Source organism: Hirundo rustica, chromosome 5 (assembly GCF_015227805.2).
Source record: "Hirundo rustica isolate bHirRus1 chromosome 5, bHirRus1.pri.v3, whole genome shotgun sequence".
NCBI classification, from domain to species: Eukaryota; Metazoa; Chordata; class Aves; order Passeriformes; family Hirundinidae; genus Hirundo; species Hirundo rustica.
In genome coordinates, this window is record NC_053454.1 from 4,787,750 (window position 1) to 4,814,844 (window position 27,095).

Sequence of the window (27,095 nt, forward strand, 5' to 3'; positions counted from 1 at the left end):
AGCTCTGAACTGTCTGGTCAGTCTTTGCTTCTCTAAGCTCTGGAGTGTGTTGTCCCTGTCTTTGTCCTTCATTGCTCCAGGGTTTGACATCCTGCCAGCTGTTTTGTGGGGAAACACCCAAACTGTGATAGCTGTGAGCTCACAGCCCTGCCAAAGGGGCTTTGGCCTGGGGTTCTGCTGTGCTGTGCAGCATCGGGCTCCTGCCCCGTTCTTTCACAGGATGTTGCCTATCCCTCAGCTGCCTTTCTCCCCCATAGCTCTTGGGAATGAAACCCCATTCCTTGTCCTGTTTTATCAAAATTACCTGAGTGGCAGAAGCAGGATTCTCTGCACTGTCCACCTTTGTGCCCACGGGATGCTTCCCCCAGAATATGGTGGAGTTACTCACCACTTCCATGTTGTTGCTGGAGCTGTAGGGTCTGGGACACCTCGCCCTCTCCCTGGAGAGTCATTTCACAGGAGATCCACTGTTGAACCCCAGGTCAGGGATGTTTTTTCTACCAGGCTCTTGCTCCTGACCCTTGTGCTGGCATCGTCAGCAGTTCAGCTGCTCCAGGCAGGTCCTACTGCATTTTGCTACCTCTGAGGACAGTCCCCTGCTACCTTTTCAGAGTTAACCCTTCAGTGAGGCACTTGTGGCTTTCCTGCAGGGAGCCAGTGCTGTTGGAAATCCAGACGAGCACTTGGGAATAGTAGAAATAATAATTTCCATTTATCATGATTTTTTAATGTCTCTGTGGTAGATACCACAGTGTCCACACAAGTAATAATTCCTATTTGGATGGTGTCAGCCACCTGTAGCTTTGAAACCGTGCTGTTCCCGGTGTTCCAGCAAGCCTTTGTCATCTCCTGGGGTCTGTCACATGGAATGTCCCCTTCCAGAATTAACAAAGAAACAGAGAATTCACTGAACGCCATGGAAAGCTCTGAATATCCAAATGTTGCAGAAGCCAGTGAGCTGAACCCTAAGCAACAACCCAGGCTGCAGAGTGGTGCCTCTTTAGGAAGTAAGCTCTGCTCTTTGGCCACATCCCTCCTCTAATTCCTATACACAGACTGGCACATGTGCAGTTATTAAAACTGGTCAAATCTGTAATGAAACTTGGAGATGAGAAGCTACAGCGGCTTGATAAGAAACACTGTCCCACCTGACACAGATCACCAGAATATGCACAAATGTAAGGTCATGTTATACCATACTGGTTTGTGGTTTTTTACCCAGCATGAAGGTTGAATTCATCTTTGGAAATGCTCATTAGAAAAATAACTATCCAGGAATGAACTAGTTCCATTAATATAACAAATTGCCCCTAAAATATCGGAGTTCCTCCTTTCTGAGACTGTGGAAGGTGAAGAAATGCATCTTTGTTGTATTGTCCCCAGCTGTAATATCCCAGCCCCTCCTTCCCCTATTTTCCTACCCTTTGTTTTTCCATTGGGATGTGCTCCAGCACTTTCTGTATCACCACCTCCAGTGACTGATCCCGAATCCCTATGACTTGGGTTTGCCCTTCGGGGCACCGTTGGGCACCGTCACGCTGTATTCCAAGTCTGGAGCAGTCTTGGCAAACGTGGCTATGGAAACCATGTCTTCCCCAACGTCCACCTGAGACCTGCGCCTGCAAATGAGCAGCTTCTTGAGGGCGTGCTGGAAGTCCCTGTTGAGGAAGGCGTAGAGCAGGGGGTTGATGGTGGAGTTGCAGTACCCCAGCCAGGTGATGATCTTGAAGGTGCCCAGCAGCACCGTGCTGGCGGAGTCGGTGCCTCTGGCCGCCAGCCAAACGTTCAGCACGAAGTAGGGCAGCCAGCACAGCACAAACACGGAGATGATGATGCTGATGGTCCTCGTGGCCTTGTTCTCCAGCTGCAGGTGGTTCTGCCGCTTGCTGTTGGGGTGGTAGTGGATCTCCAGCGTCTGGGACATGATGCGGGTGGCCTTGAGGCGGGAGGCTCGGTAGATGAAGAAATACATGCTGCACATGACCATGAAGGGAAGGAAGAACGCCAGGGCGGAAGCCACGATGGCAAAAACCCAGTTGGTGACGAAGATGCATTCTCTGCCCGCATCGAAATCCACCCCGGGGATCTCATTCCAGCCTTGCATGACGGGAAGGAAGGAAATGAGGGAGGAATATACCCAGACCGTGCAGGTCATCACGATGCATCTGCAAAAGGAAAGACATGCAGAGGGGAGAGAGGGCCTGAGTAATCTTGAGTTGAGAACACCCAGTACGATTCAATCCCCATGGTAACCTGTGTGGGATGTCGCTGCTCCAGCAGGGCGTGGAGAAGGGAAAAAGCTGGAGTACAACAAGTCCAGACGTGCATATCTCTAACAATTGGGTAATGGGTCTGTCGTTGATAGAATTGGGGTCAGCTTAAGGAGTGCTCAGAGCTGGTTGAGAAAAGATGAGGAAAGGTTTTACAGAAGATGTTTGTTAGTATTTGAAAAAACAGCATGCAGATTTTTTTTCGCTTTCAGCTTTAGTATCTGGCCATTATCTCACCCTCTGCAGCCTGATGGGGATGGAGCTGAGGGACACTAGATAATTGAATCTGCAAGGGGAGCCACACAGCCCCCTCCTCTCTTTGCCCGTGATCCACAAATCGCACACAGCAAGAGTGACAGTGGGAAAAACATGCCTAGAAGAGCCTGAACACACCCTGTAAAGCACCCCACTGCTGCAGTGTCCTCTCTGCCCACCCTCACATGACTTTCCCCAGCCTGCAATCCTCACTTCAGCCTTTCACTTGAAATCCTCATGGGAGCTCAGAAACTCTGAACTTTCACTTCAGAAAAGACAGTTTAAGAGAGGAAAGACTAGTGCTACATGCATCCCTCTGGGTCTCCTTTCACCTGGTCCTAGAAGTTCTTCAAAGTCCTTCCCCATCTCTGAAAGTGTTTAAGGCCAAGGCTTGAGCAACCTGGTCTAGTGGAAGGTGTCCCTGCTCACAGAAGGGGGATGGAACAAGACAATCTTTAAGGTCCCTTCCAACCCAACCCTTTCTGTGGTTCCATGATTCTAAAAATGCCTGTGAAATGACTGCACAGTGAAAAATCTGTAGGTCCAACTCACTGGTATATCACTGGTTTCTACCCCATTTTGCAACCCTTCCTTAGCTCAAAAAATACTCATCCATGTGCACCATCCAACCCCCCTCAGCTGCATCCTCCTTGTCCTCTCCTGCACCACATCCAGCATTTCCTGCGGTTTTAAATGGTGAGAGTTCCTTCTGGCATATTGCTCTGCTTCTGGGCAGAACCTGTCAATGGCTCATTCAACCTCAGATCAATGTAGGCCATGGCCAAGTGACAGCCTGGAGGAGCCCAAAACGAGGAGAAACTGCACTCACCTGCCACGGGACATCCTTCTGGAGTAGTGGTAGGGGGTGACCACGGAGCAGTACCTGTCCAGGCTGATGAAGCACAGCGTGACAATGGATGCGGTGCAGAACATGACATCGAAGGAGATCCAGACTTTGCAGAACAGCTTCCCAAACAGCCACATCCCCGTCACCTCGTAAATGATGCTGTGGGGGAAAAAGTGGAAATCAGAGCTGGAAGAGCTGTTTGTGCAGTCATGGAGGTGCATAAGGCCAGGCTGGGTGAGGCTCTGAGCAACCTGGTCCAGTGGAAGGTGTTCCTGCCCAGGGCTGGAACAAGAGGATCTTTAAGGTTCCTTCCGACCCAAACCATTCTGTGACTGCTTCTTTGTGACTGCGCTGAGGTAATGCTGTATTTTATCACACAGGTACTAAAGATGGGCACGCAGCTCAGACAGCAGGGATTCATCCTCGAAGTACAACCCAAGAAAGGAGCCCCCCACAGCTGGAGCGTGGCTGAACGACAGCAAACCTATGCTTCTTGCAGCCTGAGTGCCTTGAGAGAGGTGCTTTTCCCCCCAAAGCTCCCCAAATTTACATCTGCACAGCTTTGTTTATCACAGCATTTTCCCAGTGCCTGACACAGCAGTCTTTTATGATTTCTCCCCAGTTCCTGGGGCATGGGACATCTCCAAGAAACTCACTTCACATCCAGTCGAATCCTTCAAAACCAGAAAGGATTTCCACTCTTGGTAAAAAAAAAAAAAAAAAAAAAAAAAGTAACAACATCCTAGGAGGAAGCCCATGCAGCTTGTACATTATGTGGCTCATAAATGCCTCAGCAAGGTAAACACATAAGCAGAAAGCAGACATAGTACCAAAAATACTTCTGACAAAGTCAAGAGGAGTCTGTGAGAATTGAGCAGTGAAGGAAGGAGCATATGGCAGCTGTAGGAAGGCTGATGCATGTTTCTGTAGCATTCAGTGAAATGCCATTTACTTCTCCTTCCTTTTTCCAGCTTTTTGTAGCTCCCGAGGCTGCTGAAATTACCATTGTGAGGGAATTTGATGAGTAACTCCCTAGTCTTGCAAAGCTTTAATTATCCTGTAACTTCTCAGCTTGCTGTTAAATACAGTGAGATCAGGGCTGCTGAGCTGCAGTGCTCAGGTGTCCAGCAAGGGAGAAAGATTCAACCTGATGTCAGAAAACAATGCCTGATCTACATCTCACCAGCACCAGCTCACTAAATCCACTTGTGAAGGTTGTTCCAGAGCACAGCAACTGCTGTAGGTGGGTGCAGTGCTGCTGAAGGGTCCCAGACCTCAGCAGCTCTTTGTTATGTGGGATCCCATGCAAAAATCCAGGCAAACTACAGTAGAGCTTGTCCCTGCACCACAGGCAGCATGGAGGATCCCACAGCACACACGTGGAAAGGTTTCATGGCTCTTTTACAGAGGGGAAATGAGGCACTAGAATTGGAGCACAGGTTCAGTTCTGGACTTGGGTGCTGTTTTCCCATTCCTCTGAGCCCTCCTTATCCCCAGAGATGCTGCAGAGCCTGTGTGTTGGAATTCTGCAAACCAAATTTTGGGACTTTGGCATATAGTAATGTGTGTGAGTCAAGATGGAGGATTTGGGGTGTTGTCTGAGCCCTTCTTCTTCACCTTCTTCCTTCTTCTTCATGGGTTTGGGTGGTTTTCTGCAACTGGGTGAGAAAGGTCTGCACTGTGGGCCTTGGGTGGTCATTATTGGGTTGGAAGTATAAATAATATAGGTGTCACCTCATCATTGGGGGATTACTGCTTAAATAACCTTGGAAAGAGTTAGAAGCTCTCCATTTTACCTCGTTTCCCTAGCATGCTGGTTAAGCTCACGGCTCGTGAGCCTGTAAATACTGTAAATAAATAAGAGATAATAAACATTCCAAGTCCGAACTCGACATCTTCGTTTCCCATGTTATTCATCCTGACCTTGGCGGAGAAGAACAGAAGCCAAAACTGTTACACCTGTGGTGTGCCCTGGCCTCGCAGGAGATGTGCTGCTGTCAGGACACCCTTGCACACAGATCCCAGGTGAGCAGGTGCCCAGTTCTCACCTGCACACACCCGGTGGGATGCACCTGACCTGCAGACGCTCTCACAGCGTGGGGTAGTGGATACCTGACCCCTCTTCTCTGAGGTGAAGTCTCTGCAGCTCAGAAATGGTGCTGGATAAGAAGGAGTAGTAAAAGCTCATGAAAACCACTGTACAATGAAGTCACCCCTGCCTTGCCCTTTTGCTTGCAGAGGAAAAGAGTAGCTGGAAATATTGAGCCTGGAAATGACAGACTGGCTGGAGTACTCAGACAATGAGCTTCAGACAACGAGCTAAGCTCAGCTGAACCACTCCTGCAAACCAGCCAAGCCGGGAACAAAACAAAAGTCTTACTCTTATGAAATTAAGACACCAAGTGACAGATTTATTTTTCCCTTCTGTCACATTTTCCTGAGCCAAACTGCCTCTGAAGATCATTTCTTTTCCTTCCCTTTGGCACCTAATAACCTGCCAACTGAGGAGCAAACTGAAATCCAAAAGAGCAAGAGAGATGTGAAGCCAGAGCAGTGGGAAAGTGTGAAACAGCAGCCACTGTGCTGGCAGGGCTGGGCAACGCTGATGGAGCCAGCAGGGGCCATTCCTCACCAGTGGCCCACCAGGACCTGCCAGGTCTCCCCACCAGGCAGCAGCAGGACATTCAGGAGGGGCACAAAGCACCAACCATGCTCTGATCTTTGCTCCCCTTTGTAATTTTTTGTTGTTTAAGTAAAACATCCCTAAATTAGATTTAAAATAGATAGGAGAAGGGATTTTTTTTTACAGTGAGGATGCCCAGAGATGCCGTGGCTGCCCCATCCCAGGAAGTGTTCAAAGCCAGATTGGATGGAGCTCTGAACAACCTGGTCCAGGTGCATGTGTCCCTGCTCAGTGCAGGGGCTGGACTAGATGGCCCCTAAAGGTCCCTGCCAACCCAAACCACACTATGGTTCTATGATCATTTCAGAACCTGAACTTAAAATTCTTCAAGCACAGAATTGAAGTTAGCAGCAATACTTTTTTAAAATAACATAACTAACTGCTCAGGGTACCATGAACTTATAACTCAGTTTGTAATTGCTTGTTGGGACAATATTCATCAGTGCCAAATTGAAAAGAATAGGCAGCCCTATGAGAACCGAAGCATAGAACATGAAAAGGGTTCAGCTTCCTCATATTGCCCCATGAACTCAAAACAGGCTGCAGTTCCCTGATTTACACAAACCTAGGTTTGCTTTGCAGGACAAGACAGCCAGGATCACAACTCAGCTGCTTTCTGGTTTTGTTTCACTCTTTTAGCCAGGTAGTGAAGCTCCCATGAATTTAAACCTCATGCAGGGACACCTGCCCTCTCAAGTGCCTCTGCTCCCATGAATCACAGAATCACACACAGAATCACTGGGTTGGAAGAGACCGTCAGGAACATCAAGTCCAACCCATGCCCTAACACCTCAACTAAACCATGGCATCGAGTGCCACATCCAGTCTTTTTAAACACATCCAGGGATGGTGACTCCACCACCTCCCCAGGCAGACTATTCCAGTACTTTATCACTCTTTCTGTGAAAAACTTTTTCCTAATATCCAATGTAATTATCCCTTGGTGCAGCCTGAGACTGTGTCCTCTCGTTCCGTCAGTTGCTGCCTGGAGAAAGAGACCAACCCCAGCTGACCACAATCACCCTTCAGGAGGTTGTAGAGAGTGACAAGGTCACCTCTGAGTCTCCTTTTCTCCAGGCTGAACAACCCCAGCTTCCTCAGCTGTTCCTCACAGGATTTGTGTTCCAAGTCCTTCACCAGTCTTGTTGCCTCCTCTGGACACACTGAAGCATCTCAACGTCCTTCCTAAACTGAGGGGCCCAGAGCTGGACACAGCACTCAAGGTGTGGCCTCACCAGTGCAGAGTACAGGGGAAGAATCACCTCCCTGCTCCTGTTGGCCACACCATTCCTGATCCAGGCCAGGATGCCACTGGCTCTCTTGGCCACCTGGGCACACCGCTGGCTCATGTTCAGCTGCTGGCACCAGCTCCCCCAGGTCCCTCTCCTCCTGGGCACTGTCCAGCCACACCGTCCCCAGCCTGTAACACTGCAGGGGGTGATTGTGGCCAAAGTGCAGGACTATGAAATATAGGGGAAGTCTAAATGACTCTGCTTATCCTGAATGAATTCCTTACATTCCATATGCAGGGCTAGTCCTGGAAGAGGGGGCTCAACAACTGGAGCTCCATGTGCAAAGCTGGAAATAAAGTTCAGATCAGCAGCCAGGGTCCCTGTGTGGCCAACAGGAAAAAAATACCCTTGGGAATTCTGTCTGCATGAATTACAAGGGATTCCATAACCCAGTGCAGAGACAGGGAAGCACATACAGCCACCAACTCACAGTTCAGCCCTTCGGAGAGCCCAGCCCTGAGCCCAGCAGGTGAATCCCAGCCCTGCTCCAGGAGCGGATGCAGAGCTGGGAGAAAGGACATTTGTCCTCCTCTGCTCACACCCCAGGGACACTCCTCACCTGAAGGGCATCACCAGACAGGCCACGAGGAAGTCTGCCACGGCCAAGGACATGATGAACATGTAGGTGACGGTGCGCAGCCTCCTCTCCACCACGGGGCAGAGGAACACGACGGTGTTTCCCAGGAGCGTGACCACGTCGATGAGGGTGAGGACCAGCCCGACGAGCACCTGCTGGAGCCCGACCCCTCGCCTTGCAAAGGAGGAGGCAGCAGAGGAGAAATTAGAGAGCCGGGTTTCATTCCTGTCCATCAGCATCTTCCCGCCGTTAAAACCTGAGTGAGGCAAAAGGGGAGAACCAGAATCACTTTAATGACGATTTGTAGGTGTGTGAAAGGGAGGATGGAAATAATATTTATGCTTCATTAGCTCCAGGAAAAATCCACACACCCGGCTGTGCCTGTGCCATCACAGTCCTGGGGTTAGCAGCCCATTAGAGGTGTCTGAAATCCTGAGGGTGAGGATAAATGTGCAGCATTGACTGAAGTCCTTCACAGCAATTAAAAGCCCTCCTGTGAATGAAAATGTATCATCAGATGAAGCATGAGACCAGAAAAAAAAATTTTTTGAAACTGAGAACAGAGAGAGGAAAAGAAAACAACTGAAATCAAAAATTAAAGCAGTTGGGCTAAATCCCACTGAACAGCATGCCAAGTCCACATAATGTGGGGGCTGGAAGTAGATGATCTTTAAAGTCCTTTCCAACCTAAACCGTTGTGTGGCTCTACATTCTCGTTATCATCTCTGCCACCCCCAGAGCAGCTGGGGCTGCTTGCCCAGGCTGGCTGCTTCCATAACCCTGCTGCTCAGTCTGTGCTATGCCCTGGGTTGTCCTGGTGGTTTTTTCAGGCTCTGAAGTTTACAGGTTTTTACTGCTACAGTGGGCAGCTCCATCCTGAACAGCCAAGCAAGGCTGCCAGCAGCTACACAGGCAGCAGAACCCTGGAATCACAGAATGCTTTGGAAGATCATCAAATTGAGGTGTCTCGAGTGCAGCCATGACCCCACTCATGTTCCCTCTGTGCCCAGATGGGAGGTGATGCTCCCAACTCCTTAACTGGGGATTTTTTCTGTTGAGGAAATCCACATGCTTGTGTCCACAGCTCAGTTCCCAGACTTTGACCAGGTGGTGTCACAGGTAGGTGGGAAGGTGGGAATGATGCCCTGCAAAAACTCCAGCAGTTCAAAGCTCGCTGGTGTAGCTGAGGGAACACAAAGACAAAACTTATGGGGAAAAGATAATTATAGAAATATTTCCCGATGACAATTTGTCATATTTAAATATCATCACTTCTCCTGTGAGCAGTATTTGCTTCCACAGATCCCTCAAGTCAATCCCACATCACCAGGGCATCCTACTGAGTGCAGTGTGAGGGTGGGCCTGGATAACATCCCTACAGCCCAACTTGCTTCATCTCACAGGGGCCAAACTTTGTCTTAGGAGGAGTATAAGAACAAAGCAGCAAAATGTTCCCAACATCTCTTTGTCCTTCCTGCAGCCTCTGATCCAGAATTACCTCATAAAATGGTTTCAAAGATTTCTGAATCATGAAATTGTCCTGCTTCCCCTCTGGCCCAGCAAACTTTTAGCACCCATGACCTCCTACAGCAACAACTTCCATGGCTCAGCTCTGTGTCCTGCAAAGAAACAACTTGCTTTGCTTGTTCTGAGCCAGCCAGCCAGCTTCATCTGGTGCCTCTGGTCCTTGCATTGGAAAAGAAATCACACAATCCATCCCCTTCCACTCCCTCAGTGCCACTGGTGGGCTCTTCAACCCCTGCCACACCCTGCCAGCTCCCTCCTCATCTGCCAACCTGCTCATTCCTCACAGGGGAGCAACAGAGGATTCCTGCCCTTCCTCCTGCTCTTCTGAGCCTCTGAGAAGGACCAAAACTCCAAACAGTTTCCAAGAGATAAATGCTCTGTGGATTTACCTAAGGGCGTGGTCTCTGTTCTGCCCTGCTCCCCTTTCCCCACGCTCCCTGCCATTATTTGCTGATCTGAGTGGTGCTGAGCTGACCTTTCCACTGGGCTGTGGCCATCCAAAGGTCTTGTTCCTGGGCAGCAACAGAGCTCAGTCTGCTGCTTTAGCTGGGAAAAATAGCATGAAATTAGGAAAGTAAGTTCTCTCCATCTTTTCAAAACCCCATCACTTCACAGTTGGGTTCTTTCTTCCACTGTAATGCTCATCGAGTCTCATAAAAATGTTTTTTCACTTCATTAAGTCAGACATTATCCTTCATGGCCTGGTTAAATTTTCTTTTGCCTGTAAATATCACCACTTCATGATTTTTCCAGCTGAAGATTTCTAGAACCTCACATATCCCAACTCCTATCCCCGTAAGGAGGATCACTGACTTCTCTTCACCAGGCACTTATCCCTCCTGCATGTCACCTTTCAGACAAGTATTTTTTCACACAGGGAATTTCCGTCTTAACTCAGGACTATTACATTTCCTTAAAAGCTCCCACCATGAGGGACTATTTTGAAAAGCTTTCAGAATTCCAAGCAGCCTACACCACCCAGGTGTTTCTTTTCCACCTGCTGACTTCTTCCAAGCATTCCTATACAGCTGTGAAGCTGGGCTGCGTTTTCTGAGAGCAACAGTGACCTTGTCCTTGGATGTAATTGTGTGTTCATGCACCTACTCATCCTTCAAAATCCTCAGCTCCATCCCCTGATTTCTGTTTATTTGCTGGATTTAGTGTTATCCTTTCTTTCAAGTTTAAAATAAAAAATGAAAAAATTAAAAGAAGTCTCAAGCTGTCTAGGGGAAAAAAAAGGAAAAAGGAAAGAGGAAAGCTCTTCCTCACTGGAGCTGGGAGTCATTGACTGAGACCTGAAGGTCTCCTGCTCCTCCAGCACTGAGAAAAAGCACATTTTTTGGACACCACCCAGTGAACCCCAGGTTCTCCCAGGAGAGCACCCAGCATTGGGGTAGGCTCCTAAGACATGAACAGCAGAAAATCAGGTGTGATGAAAAATCAATGTTTAAAAAAAACACACACACAAAAACAACAAAAAAAAGTATGTCGAATTTTAAAGTTTAAAACATCTGGTCCTCAGGTTTTTTAAAAAAAAGAAATCACTGTCAAATTTTTGTTCATGGGTAGATGAGAATGATAGATGAGATTTCTGGATTCATTATTTGGGGGTTTTTTAGATGCAGCACTGAGACGAGAAGGTTTTGAAGTCACACCTTTCTGCAAAGAATGACTGTTCCCACACGGTCGTTAGGTTTGTATCAGCGTTGGAACGGCTCTAATTAAAGCAGATCATTAGTCACACTGCTCTGTGAACACACACCGCTCTCAAACTTTGAGCAGAATTAGGTTGTTAGAATTCCTCTCTGCCAGTTCTCTGCTCCTCAGGTACCATCTCAGCCACCAGCCTGGGTTAAAAGGTCACAAGTGAAAAACTCACAGCAGGTCCCTAGTGCAGGATACATCCAGGACTATGACAGTGCACAAAAACAGCAGGCAGATGTGCCCACACTCGCAAAACACTACAGAAACACTCTTTTGTCCTAGTTCTTTTTCTTTTTATCAACACAAAGGCTGAGGGACTGGAAGTAAGGCTGTCTTTATTTGGCACCCGTTACTCCAACAATAAAAACGAGGGATGGTGGATTCTTAAAACTTCAGGTTTGAACCTTGAACTGTAATTAAGGGTGCAGAAAACAGGATCCTGCTGCTCCTGATCTATTTTGAGAATCCCCAGGCAGAGTCCCTGGAAGCTCAGCCACAGTCCCTGTCACAGCCTGGGGTGGATGTCTGGATCCTTTTTTCTCTGACTGAGGAGCCAACCCTTATCCAAGGTGTGCTAAATTAATAAGTTAACCAGGAAGTGCTGCTCTCAAACCACCAGGAGAAGTGTTAACACAGGAAAGCAGGGGATGACACCATCTTAACTTCTCTGTGGAAATTATTGGAACAAAGCAGGATGTGCCATCTTTCCCAGGGATTCACTTCCTCAGCCTAAAATATTGGAGCTTTTAAGTTCTCCCCATGAGCTGCAGCACCCCATGTGGTTACACTGCTGAGATAGCTGAGTCTTTCTACATCAGTCTTTCCGTCTTTCCTGTAAAACCGAAGAGATAAATGCCCCGTTGTACCATGATGTGGGATCTTCCCAGGTTTCCTGGGGATCTCAGATGCCTTAGGTTTGCACTGTTCTTATTTGGGAATTATAGTTTTTCTTCCCTGCAAAAAAAATGATGGGTTGGATTCTGCTCTGAGGCTGCCTGAGCAAAGCAACTCCACCATTTCAGTTCCCCTTTCAAAACCAGAAAGTTTGACCTAATTTATTCAGCAGACAAATCCCAAGCTAAAGTTAATTTCATCAGTAAAAGGTATATTTTGATGGCAAGGGGGAAAAAAAAAAAAAAAAAGGCTCTGCAATCTCAAGGGTGACTGCACTTTAAAGTCTTAGAGGAATGATGAAAACTGGAAAAGTATTACTGGAATACATTTGCTGGCGGGCTCTGCTGCTCTGCCAGATCAGGTACAAAGCATGGCAGCCGGGCACACCTGCCCCAGGACCTCACACGCCTTTCCCTCTTCCTCCCCAGCAGAAAACTGCAACAGCTCAGTGACTGTCGAACAATGCGAGCAATTTGTTGAGCTGTGGAAGGCTGTGGGTGGTGATAGAGGAGGGGGACAATGCCTGGGGATGCTTCCACAGCACAACACGCACTCGAGGGGGCCGTGCAGGGACTGAGCCTCTGCACCGCCTTCCCTTCTCTCTCTCCCTCTACCCAACTTTCCCCTTGGCAGCGCAGCATTTCTCAGGGCACGATTTCTTTCCACCCCCTAAACCAGCACAGGACGACTCCTACAGCCTCTCTGGCAGCCCTGGGGCTGGGAAAGCAGTAAAACACAATATCCTTACCTTACAATATCCTTACCTTCGAAACCGACGGCTGAAAGCCCGGATCGCGGCGCTTTCCCAGCGGCAGGGTACCGGGGCTGGGCCGGCTCTGGGATCCCGGATCCCTCCCCTCAGAGCTGCTCCCAGCCTGGCGGCGTGAAGCTGATGGCTCCTGACCCGAAGCAGGGCACGGAATCCTCATCCGCAGCCGGCACAGAGGTTTGGGATCTCCCCCCGGCAGACGTGAACGCTGCTCCACAGCCGCAGAAAGTCTCTGGCAGCCGCTGCCTGCTCCGGGGAGAGAGGAGGAGAGAGAGACAGGAGCGACATCACAGCAGTGAAACTCCGGGCGAAGTTCAACCCGCGCTGCACACCGGGGTGCTCACCGGCGCTAGGAACTGAGCCGGGGTGCCAAAACCCAAACCCTGGGGAGGCAAAACCCTCACCCTCTGGGGAGCAAAACCCCCAACCTCTGGGGAAGTAAAACCCTCACCCTCTGGGGAGCAAAACCCCCAACCCCTGGGGAAGCAAAACCCCCAACCCCTGAGGGGAGAAAAACCCCAACCCCTGAGGTGCAAAAGCATCAAACCCTTGAGTACGAAGACACTACCCCCGGGGTGCAAATCCACAGCCCCGGGGTGCAAATCCACCCTTCCTGGGGTCAAATCCGCCAAACCTCTGAGGCAAAAGCGCCAAGCCCCAGGGCAGCAAATCCCCCAGCGCCAGGTCGGGCAGAACGCCGAGGATGCTGTGGAGCACAGCTGCATCAGCCCGGGCTGCGAGTCCTGCCCGCAGAGGGGATCTTCCTTGGAGGTGGGCAAGAAGAGGGGAGGAACGCTTCCCGAGGGGGAGGCAGTGTTTGAAGGGGATGTCCTTTGGGCAGGACGTGCCTCGGGGGAGCCTGCGATAGAGGGGGTCCCTCCCGGAGCGGGGAGCGGCAGCCGTGCCCGTGGGGAGCCCCGCCCGTGGGGAGCCCCGCCCGGGGCAGGGGTGTCAGGATGTGCCCGGGGATGGGGATGAGGATGAGGATGAGGATGAGGATGAGGATGAGGATGAGGATGAGGATGAGGATGAGGATGAGGATGGGGATGAGGATGGGGATTCCGCCGGCGGCACTTACCGAGGCAGGCGGAGGAGCCGCCCCCCTCTCTCCTCCGCCCCGCAGCGCCCGCTCCTCCCCGCTCCAGCCGGGAAACGTTCCTTCCCTCCGGGAAACAGAGCTCTCCTTTCTCCTGCTTTCAAACCAGCCCTTCCCGCTCCCCCTCGGCAGCTACAGGCACACGGAGACCTGATGAATGAAAACAACAATTAAAAAAAAAAAAAAAAGAGTGAGAGGCGTTCCGTGGGTTTGGCTCCCCTGTTGCCAAACAGGGCGTTGTGTTCCTAAACTAAACCGGAAAAATCCTAAAAATCCCGGGCTGGAAGAGGAATCTGTGACACTAGATGGTGAGATGTCACCTGCCCAGCCCCTCTCTGCCTTGTCCCCGAGTCTGGGTGGGATGGGATGGGATGGGATGGGATGGGATGGGATGGGATGGCATGGCATGGCATGGCATGGCATGGCATGGCATGGCATGGCATGGCATGGCATGGCATGGCATGGCATGGCATGGCATGGCATGGCATGGCATGGCATGGCGTGGCATGGGCTGGCATGGCATGGCGGGTGTTGGATTTGGGGTTCTTTAGCCATGTCCGTGGCAGAGCCTGGCTGAACTGGCTGGTGGAAAGGGCCATTCCCTCTTCCCAGCTGCAGGCCCGGGCTCAGGGAGTGACCGGCACCTCTGGAGCTCTGTGGGGAGGCACTCAGCCGGCAGAAAAGCTCGGCAAGAAAAAGAGCATGTTTGGATCATTTTGTGTCATATTTATTGCTTCAGAAATAGCTGATTGCCCTTTGAACATAATAAAATCTATTTTAAATTACGGATTTTCCACTCCAGGAATGGAAGGAAGGAAGGAAGGAAGGAAGGAAGGAAGGAAGGAAGGAAGGAAGGAAGGAAGGAAGGAAGGAAGGAAGGAAGGAAGGAAGGAAGGAAGGAAGGAAGGAAGGAAGGAAGGAAGGAAGGAAGGAAGGAAGGAAGGAAGGAAGGAAGGAAGGAAGGAAGGAAAGCGAGAAAGCAAGCAAGAAAGAAAGAAAGAAAGGTGTCACAGTCAAACACAACTTAATCCCTGTATTTTCTTTTAATAAGAACAAAATATTTTCTGCAAAGCAGGAGAAATAAGTAATGTGTGGACCAGAGTTTTCTATAAAATTAGATTGATTCCTTACTTTACTCAACATAAACTTCCATGTTTTTCTGAAAAAAATCAGCTTTGACAATTTCAATGTAAAATATTTTAAATGATTGTGTTATCTTCTAATTTGCATTTAATTTAAAAAAGTTTTAATAAAGCTTGACATTTGAGCTAAATATTTTATTTCTGATCAAAAAGAACAATTTTCAAACCTGAAGTAAAGGTTCACTAGCCTCTTTCCAAGCTGAGCTCTTGAAGTCACTTTCTGATCTCCTTCCTCATTCCATTAATGCCACTGAGCCAAACAGGAGCATCTGACCAGGGGAGATAAGCAAAGGGGGTAGAAGTTTTATTAAAAAGCTTGTACCAAGCAGTTTTACTTCTCCATTTGCTGTCAAACAAACATCAACAAATAGAATTAAATTATATGCATTATATACACATTTTATATCCATTACATTTTATATAGTTTATATTTTGTAACATATGAGTATATTGAAAGCATAATAAATATGTTAAATTGCAGAAAAGTGAAAAAAATGTGATTTTTAATAAAATCTAGTTTAGGGTGTAGGGGTTTTTTTTTGGTGGTGGGTTTTTTGGGGGAGAGTGTTGCTGGAATTTTTTGTGTGTTTTTTGGGGGGGTTGTTTTTTGTTTTTGGGGGGGTCTTTTTGGTGTGTGATTTGGGTTTTTTGTGTGTGTTTTTTTTTTTTTGACAGACCCTTCCTAAAACATACTTTTTCATAGGCTCATAGAATCACAGAATGGACCTTTCAGGGTCATGTAGTTCCAATGTCCCTGCCGTGGGCAGGATCCCCCAATCCTTTCTGTCAGGGCAGCTCTCGGTCTGTTCATCCCCCAGCCTGGATCGATTGGGTTGCATCCACCCAGGTTCAGCACCAGCACCTGGCCTTGCCAAAACCCCCTTCTCCTCCTCTATTTCCTTTGAATTCATAGTAAAAAATTAATGAAAACCAGTCCAAAAACTCCAAAGGAAGCTGCTTCTTTCCCTAATCAGTGTTAATTGCCTGTTCCTGGGGGTGGGAGAGGCCCCTGCCACTGTCCGTGGTACCAGAGGGTCGCACAGCTGGGTCCTGGCTTTCCTTTTGCTGGGCCCTCCTTTGTCCTCCTGGGTTCCAGGAAGGCTGTCAGACTCCAGTAATTGAGTTTTTATGGACTAGAGAATAATGGCAAAGGCCTGCAGCTCTTCCAAAGCACCAGCCTCAAAAGAAATGAGAAAGGAGAGAGATAACAGCAAGAAGTGGTCTGGACAGAGTGCTGCAAAAGCTGTATCAGCCACTCATGTGAATGTCAAACGTGAGCATTTCACCTGCAAACATGTCACAAACCATCAAAAAAACATGACAAAATTTAACATTTACTGGAAATTCAAGGATATTGTCAAGCAGGGATTCCCAGGATGTCGTCTCATGGGTCACTGGTGTGCTGCTTTTACATTATATTTTCAGTGCTGCCTGGAAAGGGAGGAATGAGGGAAAATGGAGTTTATTTACCTTTCTGACCTTTACAACAAGGAGGGTTAATAGGAAATATATATTTCAGAGCCTTTTCCATAACAAAAGCAGCTTGATCTTAAAAAGTTGGAGAAGTAATAGAGCTGTTTATGCAGACACCGAGCTACAGCTCCTTAAACTGGCAAATAAGGAGGTGCAGGGGCTGGGATACTCAGGAATGGTTTGAGACTCTCTTTACACTTGGTAGCCGCTTGGAAGGAATTGTCAAATGGCTTGGGAAGGAGGGAGGGAGCTCGGACCAATGTGTTGTGTTGCCAAGTAGAAGGATACAAGGAAACCTGGCGGGTTTTGGACCTCATGGCTCAGCAGTGGAGACACCGCCGTGGCAGATGTTAACCCCACCATGCACAGAGATTTACAAAGTGCACAGAGAATAATGGATAAAAAAGGCCTGTAAATCACATGGCATTGGGCAAATAGTCCCGTAGGAGTGGCACTTCTGGTGTTTCCCTTTGCCTCTTGAGGGGGGCCCTGTCCTGACAGCACTGCTCTTATCCAGCCCCTTCTTAAGGCAGCAGCATGAGAAGAGGAAGGAAGAAAAGAGCATTTGCTTTCCTGTCTGTCTCGATTTAGCCAGGTGTGAAACTGTACAAACAATTGTCTGGGCTGTTAAACAACTCTTTCCTAACCCTGCTGACTGACAGGGTTTCTGAGCAGCAGCCTCTGGAGGTGTTTGCTGGCCACTTTTGTGGCAGCCCCAGGGCCCAGGGGCATCCGCCTGTGAGATGTGCTCTGTGCCGGGCTGCTCTGGCACGCTGCACTTGATCCCTGTGGAAGTGCTTTAGTCATCATCCCAGGCAGTGAAGCTCCTTGGACACATGATTCCTGTTGTGCTCCCTGATTGTGCTTTTTCAATATCTTACGTGCTTTAAAAAAAAAAAAAAAAAGTTTTTTCAATATCTTACGTGCTTCAGCGTCTGCGGCATTTCTTGTGCTTGATGAATTCTACATAACAATTTCTCTCTCCTTCACCAGGCCCCATATATTTATATTTTCTTTTTCAGGTGGCATTTGTAATCTTTCTACTTTGACATAATCACTCCCAAAATGTGGGATTGCTCCTGTTGTCTGTGGCAGGCTCAGCTGTTCTGTGCTGTTTGGTCTCTCTTCTTTCCAGTGGATACGTAGGGAGTATACACTCCTAATTTTTGCTGTCTTAATAGTATGCAATTTATATTCTGGAAATAAATAGTCCAGGTATTCCCACTACATTCCAGCAATGTTCATGCTGATACACTTTGAACTGTGCAAATACCTCCATGCCTCTGCGTGTGTCTCAGCTGAACTGCAGCCTGTGTCCCACTGCTGAAAAATCAGAATCCTCCCCGTTATCAAGGGAACCAGAGAGACCCAAAACATTATTGGTGAAGTCCATGGGAATTACTGGAGCCTGAGATAGTTTATTAGACATTTATTATCATCATACCCATTAATTCAAGGCAGTAAGATGGATATAGTTATAGAACTCTAGAAAAAATAAAAGAAAAACAATCCTCAAAATTTAAACTGGCTCATGAGAGCAGGAATTTTGTATGGATATGCTCCATGCTTCTGGTCTCAAGGGCAATTTTGGGTCATTGGATCAATCCCAGTTGGAGAGGAATAAGAGCAATCACACTTTGAATCTTCAAAACCCAAAGCCTAAAATGCTGTAGGCATCTCCCAGCCAAGTGTGGATGGAGCGAGTCTTTCCTGGTGCTCAGGATGCAGATGTGACCTCTGGCACAGAGCAGGACTGGCCAGCTGTGACAGATGAGGGCAATGCAGAGAGCTGGTCTGCAGGGCACTGCTGAGGGACAGCCACTCCTGTGACACCTTTGAAGGTGCTTGATGATGAAAATGAGCTCCAAAGCCTTTTTTTTTGTCATCCTCCATGAGTTTCCCATTGGTACAAACCAGCCAGGTGTGTTTGCCAGAGGACCTCTGGGCACTGCCCCCAGAACTCTGCTGACAACCTCCTAACTGCAGAGCTGTAGGTACTGAAGTGAGTTAATTTGAATGTGAAGGTTTGTGTCCAAATTCTGCTCTTTCATAGATTTTCCCTTGAGCTAGGGAAGAGTTTGAGGCTCGTAAGCTCTAAAAGCACATTGAGACAAAGAAATGGCCCAGCTCTGCCTTGTGACTTGCAACAGCCCCTGAGTGCTCTTGAATGTTTGAGCTGTTCTTTGCAGCTTCACTTCAGCCACACTCTGGTGTCACTCCACACAGGAGCAAGCAATTCCAGCTGAACCTTCATCACTGCTTGGGAAGACCTTGGGCATTTCATCCCATAGAGGGACAACTGATCTGATCCTGCCAGATCACCATCCTCTCACACCGGCTGATAATCCGACAGAGACATCCCATAATTCAGGCAGAGGTATCCAAGGCTGGTAGGAAACTGTCCCTGAGTTTACTTGAAAGCAGTAATGATTTTTAGAGAAGGACCAGCTATGAGACATCAGGAGACTCTCTGGGAACTCTGGATAGCCTGCACCGGAGTGTGCACACCTCTGCTACGTACTCTCGTGGAACTGTCTGCTCACATCTCTGAAGTGGCTTCTTTATCTCCCTGTGGCTGCTGGGCAGATGATTGTTATTTGTGTGGGAGATCTCCCCAGAAATTTGGTGGCACTTCTAAGCAGAATGTTTTTGCCTGCACGGGGCACGTCCCAGTTATCAGGTGGTCAGGGTTTCACCACGGTCACGCTCTTGCCACGTTTACACCGCGGCACTTTCACCTGAGGATCACCACGTTGTGCAAACAGAAACCCTTTGTTCAGAAGGCACCCTGGTATTTTTACCCTTAAACTGAAACCCAGTGGGTAACATTCCCCAAAGTGCTCTCTAATTATGGGCTCCTCCGTTCCCATATTGGGCTGGGCTCGCAGCGGGGTTGTACAACTGAGCTTGGTGTGCGCTTCGAGTTCTCAAAGACCATCAGAAAATTCAAGCCCAAGAGGTATGAAAATGCTCAAACTGAGTCATCAGAAATGAGTGGACATTTTTTAAGCCTTCACTGCCTGCCAAAAGCTGCACAATGACTCAACGTCATGGTCTGATGCAAAACCTCTGGTTCTGTGTGTTATCTCTTAGACCGTGAAGGATGGAGAAAATGATAAATCTAGTCAGAAATGCCATTGAGTAGACACCAGAGATCTGTTGCAGAGAAGGGGAGTTGCAAAGGCTTTTGTTGATCTTGGAAGAAAAGACACCATTGATACACAAAACAGACTCCTGAGAGAGAGGAGAGCACTAAACACCCACAGACAAAACCACTGGAGGAAAAAAAACTCAGGATATCCTACATGCTGTATCAGGACACAGAATCTATTTGAATAGCTGCCATATTTTAATTGCTTCCAACAATCCTGTTTCTTGGCTGTGCTGTGTATTTCTAGCAACAGCGCTGAAATATTGTATAACTCTAAGAAAAAGGGAAACATCATCAAAACCACTTGTCAGGCTGAAGTAAGTTGCCAAAGAAAATATTCCTTTTCGTTTTTATTGTTCTCCTGACAAGCTGGACAGGGGCTCTTTTCTCTTGTGCTGCAAAATCTAATTATATACCTACATAAAAAAAACAGACAGCACTAACCATTCGTCTCGCATGACTCACCACTCTCTTTGCAAATGTCATAAATGCTGGCAAGCAAACTACAGTCACACATTAGTGTCTCACAAGACTGCCCGGCTCAATTACAGGCTGGCAAGGATTAGGCTGAGTAATTGGGAGAAGATGGGAGAAAGATTTCACTGGACATCTGGGATTATTGTGTGCTGGAAGCGTGGCAGGAGACAAACCACTAAAAAAGACAATCCAGCGCTTTCAATGGCAATCCCTCTTGCAGGTTAATACCATTTGTACAGCCCAGAAGCGATGAATTTATTTTAAATAAAGGGCTGTGAAACCCTTCATTCATTTATCACTTGGGCCTCTTGTTTTAAAGCAAAAAAGGGGATCCCTCTCTGGAATACATCTTCATGGCCACCTCCTGTGCAGGAGCAAGGCTGGTGCCTGGAAGCCTTGCCCTGGACCAGGTGGTAGGAGGAGGGTTTCTGCTACACCACGGTGAGAGCCTGGACATCCCCACCAGTAAATGCATTCTACTTCCTCACAAACCCCACTGGAAGACCAGGGACCTTCTAGAGCACCCCTTCCTCTCTGCCCTGGGGCTACACCAGGGCTTGAGACCCCACCTGCAGGGCTGTGTCCAGCTCTGGGACCTCCAGCAGGACATGGAGCTGCTGGAGCAAGTCCAGAGGAGGCCGTGGGGATGCTCTGAGGGCTGGAGCCCCTCTGCTCTGGAGTCAGGCTGGGAGGGCTGGGGATGGTCACCAGGAGAGAAGAAGGCTCTGGAAAGACCTGAGAACCTCTTCCAGTGCCTAAAGGGCTACAAGAGACCTGGAGAAGACAAGGCCGTGGAGTGATAGGACAAGGGGAAATGGCTTCAAACTGGGGGAAGGCAGGGTTAGATTGGATATTAGGATGAAATTCTTTGCTGTGAGGGTGGGGAGGCTCTGGCACAGGTTTACTGGAGATGTTGTGCCAGTCCCAGCCCTGAGAGTGCTCAAGACCGGGTTGGATGATGCTCTGAGCAACCTGGTTTAGTGGAAGGTGTCCCTGGCCATGGCAGAGATGTTGAAACACCCTTTAAGGTCCCTTGCAACCCAAACCATTTTATGTTCTGTGGTTCTATGCATGTCAGGACAGACCAGACCCACGGAGGAGTGCCCTGGGCTGAGCAGAAGATGAGATCATAAGAGTGAGTCTCAGTCTCAGAACACCAGGCATGATGGACATGCTGCAGACAGGCTTCCGTAAGTAGATAACCTTTTTAAAGATTAAAGTTACATCTGAAACCCTGGAGAACTCTGAAGAAACCCATCCCTTCACAGTGAGATGGACAGTGAATTTGTGAAACACAGAGTTTCTTCAATGCCCTTCCTCAGCTTCCATGGCACCGATGCCAGGACCTGACCCAACAGGAGCCAGCCTGGTTTGGATTTTACAATCCCGTTTGAAAATGCAGCGCCTCGCTCTTCGATCCCTGAAGCACAGCACTCAATCCCATTCACATGCACAGCACTCCCTGGTCTGGCTGAGCCAGGGATGGCTCCTGAGCTGGGAAATGTTTGGAATATGTGAAATGTGCGCAATGAACTGTGTGCTCCCGGCTCCTTCGATGTGCCCGGAGCACAGATTTTATCTTGCTGGGTGACATCAGGCCAGTGATGCCTGATCTTTTGAGAAGTCTCACAGTAAAAAATGACAAATCAGGAAGAAATACTCGCTTGGACAGGAAAAGAACTATGCTCTGACTGTTTAAATGTGGGACCATCATATGTGCTCTTTCCTACAAAAAGCCTCATTGAGCTTTTTTTCATTTGACAAATATATCTGTGGTTCATTTTTAGCTTTAATTAGGTATTCTTTCAAATCTTACCACTGCCCACCCAGAGCAAGTGGAGTGGCATAAATACAGACACGATGTAGAGTAGCTTATGCTGAAGAGCACAGCAACAGCAAATTAATAATCTTTTCTTTTTCCCAGGCATTTCTTCTTGAATCCAGGAGAGGACTTGTTTACTGATGTGATTCATTAGCTGAAGAATAAAATGTTGTCTGGCGAGGTTAATATTTCACATTTTATTATGGATTTTCACTTGAGGATCTAAAAATTATTTACAAGACTTAAAGCTTGAACTGAACACTTTTTTTTTTTTTTTTTTTTGCAGCAAATTGTGGCTGCCCTACCCCTGGCAGTACTCAAGGCCAGGCTGGATGGGGCTTTGTGCAACCTGGTCTAATGGAAAACGTTTTGGGGTTTTTTTTAGAGCATGATTACCCTTCCCCCATACGTCCCATTACTCTACCTATCAAAAAATTTCACATATAAAATCATAATTACAGCTACAAAATACTTTAGAGCCATATAACAGAACATCCCTTGCTTTGAACACTTTGACTAAGTTAAGCAACGTGCATTTGCACGTAAAAAACCATCTCAGTGCTTGTCTTTTTAAGCTTAACCAAAGCTGCAAAATACCTCCCAGCTCCACGGCTGGAAAGCTGATCAGAGCAGCCGAAGCCTTGCTGCTCCACCGGGAATGGTGGGATAATTGCCCACGGTTGTGCTGAGAGCACACACCTGATCCGAATGTCTGCGAGAGCATTTGTAGAAACGAGGATGTGTTTGAAGCGGCAGGAGGAGGAGCAGAAATCACTCTCTGGAAACGGTGCTCTGCTCCCAAGGTAAGTAAGCCCCAGGGAGATTAAAGAAGCATGTGTTGCAAATTAGGTCTTACCCTCCAAGGATTTTTCTTCCGGCGTGATGCGTGGATGTTACTTGGTCGTTAAATCTGGGTGGCAAGAGGAAGGATAGGATATACACCCGTACATCTGGCAAAGCCAGGGAAGGCAGATGAAAAAATGGAATTTGTTCGGGGAGCAGCAGGAACGGCTGCGCTTGTTCACAGGTCGCTAAGGGCGCGTGTTCATGCTGGCACCTCTGCTGGGGATGCCCAGCTGTGCCCAGCTGTGCCCTCTGCCACCCTACACTTGCATCTGCTGGGTCTCAGAAAGAGCAGGAGAAAGGGAAACTCATTTGGTGGGCTGTGATATAGAAGAGGCTGAATAGGGGAAAATACCTCTTGTCTGCTGCGATGATGGACTCCTGTGAGCTGGGTTGCACAGCTCTTCAGGGGCAACACAAAAATCCATCTCATCAAAACCTCATCTTTTCCAGGAACAGATATAAAAGTGAGGCAGGGAAGGAAAATCCTCATCATTGATGAGGACAACAGAAATTGGGGTGGGGGGTGAGAGTGTGTGCACATTGCCCTGCCAGGCAAGCATGCCTGTTGGGGGCTCCTTTTCAGGAGCTTAAATTCCCCGGCATTCAGGTGGTTTTAGAGTTTTCGCCTTCTGCAAAGCTCTGTGCCAAACGCAGGAAAAGACGGAGTCTTCAAGGTTACGCGCTTCGTTTATTAGTTCTTATCTTACAATTTTCTCAGTGTCCAAAAGATGTTTGCCGCGGCTCAGACATCTGGTGACTCCTCCTGTCTCTGGGCTGTCCTTATCTTTTATACTAATTGCTACGTATTCTTTATTTACTATTTATTACCAATGTCTATCACTATTACTAGAAAGGTCATCTCTACTCTGACCCAATCCTCACTAACTACTTTGTGCCAACGTCACTGCAGAAATGTAGTGAGGGAACAAGAAGAAAGAAGAAAGAGACAACGCCCTAAATTCTCCATCTTGCCCCATTCACTTCAATGCCAAGAATCCCAAACCCACTGTTTTTTCACCCTGTGATATACTAAACTACTATTTTTACACTCTTGTGGCCTGCAATGCTTCCTGCAGTGCAAGAAGCCTCTCCCATGGACTGAAATCAAATCCAGTGTCTCTCTGAGCTCTGGGCTCTGGGCCAGGGTCCCAGACCCCCCTGCCCAGGTCCCTGACCCTCCAGGGCAACCAAAGGAATGCCCTGGACTCCAACACACGCCCACCCAGCAGATCTCTATCATCCCACTGCTTTCTCATATTTGTTTTTATGCCACTTTCCCCCTGTTCTCCCACCTCAGTAACTCTTTCCCAGGAATTCAGATAAAACAGTGCACCAGGGGCTGTCCTGAGCCAGCAGCTTAGGAACAAAATCCAAAAACATATTTCTGTTGACAGATGTGTCAGACTGATTCCTAAGGACCACCACAACCCTCCTCTCCCGATAACAATCTGTCTGCTTTCCACTGCCTACGCTGTAATACCTAAACTCATTTTTGGTTGTTCTGTTTTTCATGCCTGGCTTCACACAAGCCAGGCTATGTTTGGTTTTTTGACACTGTCTTATGCTAGATAAATATGACCTATGCCAGATAAATACAGGTTGGATTCAAAGAATTGGTATCCAGGTTATTTATGTTAGCAGCTTGACTGAATCGGTTTCAATCAAGGTAAAGAAGTAAAATCTGAATATAGAAAAGGAACCAGGTAACAAACAAAGAGCACAGGTAATAAGTTGCTTTCATGTATTTTCTGCTCTTTGCAAAACTATATTTTTCTGACCTTTATGGTGAAGTTGGCACTCACCCTCTTTAGATCTGACACGATCCGTAGCCACAAAACTGGCATTTCCCAGATCAGGGACAGCCACAAAAGCAGATGAAGGTCAGAGCGACCTTCAGGCTCACCTGAGGGAGGCACTGTCATGTTTGGGTCTGACTGTGAGCAGTACCTGCAAAGATTTTCTCCCTGCTTCTGTTCACTCAAGCTTCCAAAATCGGGGGAGCAGCCCAAAGAGATCACAGCTGGCAGAGATCTCTCTGGGCAACGAGCTGGAAGTGGCTGCATTTTACAGAAACTCATAGTCAAAAATTAGTGCTTATCTATTAAAACTGTGGCTGAAGCAGAGTCCTTGGCTCTGAAGGCTGAATCCCACATTATTCCAGGAATAAAACGAGGAGAACAGCCTGCTCTGAAGCCAGTACCACAGACAGCAAAGCCTTTCCCAGGCAGCAGAAGCAGGGTGCTGCCAGTTTCGGCTCTGATGCTCTCAGTGATGGGCACGTCCTGGGGAGGATCTGAGCACTGCTCGTGTCAGACTGAATTTAAAGCATTTTACACTCCCTGCTACATTAACTCTGAGGGGTAAATACCTTCCTGCAGCCTGGGGATGAGTCTGCAGAGGCAGACTGGGTGATGGGTGATGGGTGAAGGCAGGGATGCCTTCCACTGTCCCAGGTTGCTCCGAGCCCCATCCAACCTGTCCTTGGACACTTCCAGGGTTGGGGCAGCCACAACTCTGAAAAAATTAATCAGATTTTATGTAGATTATTGTTATAAGAAGATTTAGATGCACGTGAAGATGGTTTTCTTTTGAGATTTTGGTGGGGGTTTTTTGTTTTATTTTGTTGTTGTTGTTTGTTTTTTGGTTGTTGGTTGGTTGGTTTTTTTTAATATATAGTTCATGTCGCACAGAGCATTGGTGGAGAGTAATGCACCCTGTCCCTTTCTTCATGTACACCCAGGGTGTGCCAAAAGGCTGCTCTAATTAGAGCAGTTTTAGTGCTTTCCAGCGAGGCCACTCCTTGGGAAATGTTACTCCATTAGATAGAATAAAAAATATCACACAGAACCCCACCCAGCCCCCCAAAAACCCCAGTCAAAATATAAAAACAGTTGTTGGGGAACAGAAAACAAAAGAGTTTCTGGCAAGAGAAAAGACCCCCATGCAAGGTCAGATTCCTCACCGCTGCTCAGTTCAGACTTTTGCCTTTTGGTACTACATGGGGTTCTGTTAAAAGCCTTTATTTTTTGGTGAAAGGAAATCCTGTTTTTCTGGCTTGTGCTTGTCATGATGGCCCCAAGGGAGCTTTAAATATTCATTTACTTCACCAGAGTTCAGAAATACTTAGCTCAAACCAATTAAGATTTTAATTAAAATGCATTAGAAGGAGAACCTTGCATATTAAATTTCTCCCTTCATTATTATCTTTTTTTCAAGAGATCCAGCAACCAGAAGAGTTTGGCAGCCCCTCCATTACAACAAGTTGAAGCCCAAGAACATTTTTAGCCTTCACTTATGAATTGCATGACTCAGAGAGTTGAAGCTCACGGAGCAGAACCTTGCAATTCCATTTCCTTCTCCCAATGTGCTGATTTATGTATTGACCATATTCCCCAGCTTCCTGTGACAGAAATGCTGTCATTTTAAAAATAAGCAGCGTTTCATCTGCGGACATCGTGCTTCTGTGGATTGCAAGGCCAATATCTGCAATTCTGTTAATGTAGGAGCTGCTGCAGTAATTGATCTGTGCCAGCAGCCACCACCACTTGAATGATAAATCCATGTTTTAAACAAGCTGGTCTAAAAAAACTACAGTGAGGCCAGCAAAACAAAACCCAAAAACAACAACAACAACAACAAAAACTGCCTGGAGAGAGGCAATAAAGAAAGATATGATAAAATAAACTGTTGCAGAGCCTCCACTGTGCAATGTCTTGGGAGGGGACTTAGCTATGGGGTGTCTAGAAGAGGTGACTGATGATGCTGGTTTTAACAAAATGAATCTTCAGTCTTCTTATTGTTTTGTGCTTACCAAAGCACACAAAATCCCATATCACTGGGACAGCAGGATACAGAAAACATTGCCATTAGCGGGATGAGTCTGAAATCCTGTTTTTCGTGCTTGTTATTAGAGGTAGGAAAAGTTATTTGCCGTCTTCATAAACTTGATTTTGTGTAGGTGAAATGCTGGTGTATTTTGATAGAAAATGAAAAATGCCAGTGAAACACAGGAATGGTTTTAGTTCAGTTGAAAAACAAACTGTGTACAGTGAAAAACGACGGTCTCCAAAGATGGGAGTATTTTATAAAGGCACATTAATCTCAGGTGAAGCTCAGGTGAATTTTTTTCTGTGTAAGGACTATAAGAACAAAAATAAAGGGGAAATTCAGGGCTCATGTCTTCTCAAAGGAGAAAAAAATGTCTGTATTTGAACATTTTCTAGACTCCTCGGATGGAAGCACCTGGCAGCACCTCCTCACTAGCTCATGG

General features: G+C 47.5%; 1 protein-coding gene across 1 annotated transcript; it reads right to left on the reverse strand.

Annotated features, from left to right (window-relative positions):
• Nucleotides 1-678: 678 nt before the first annotated feature.
• LOC120752907 (octopamine receptor-like) lies at nucleotides 679-12,907 on the reverse strand. Its single transcript, XM_040064685.2, has 5 exons — nucleotides 12,814-12,907; nucleotides 8,296-8,417; nucleotides 7,907-8,180; nucleotides 3,355-3,531; nucleotides 679-2,165 (listed from the first exon to the last, which is right to left on the reverse strand). Exons 2-5 carry the CDS (start codon nucleotides 8,312-8,314, stop codon nucleotides 1,493-1,495), a joined length of 1,143 nt encoding a protein of 380 aa, XP_039920619.1. The 5' UTR covers nucleotides 8,315-8,417; nucleotides 12,814-12,907; the 3' UTR covers nucleotides 679-1,492.
• Nucleotides 12,908-27,095: the final 14,188 nt, after the last annotated feature.

Coding starts and splice junctions, on each gene's coding strand:
- LOC120752907 (XM_040064685.2), bottom strand. Junction 3,532..7,906: donor TGTCTGGTGATGCCCTTCAG/GTGAGGAGTGTC, acceptor TTTCCCCCACAG/CATCATTTACGAGGTGACGG. Junction 2,166..3,354: donor AGAAGGATGTCCCGTGGCAG/GTGAGTGCAGTT, acceptor TTCCTTTTGCAG/ATGCATCGTGATGACCTGCA.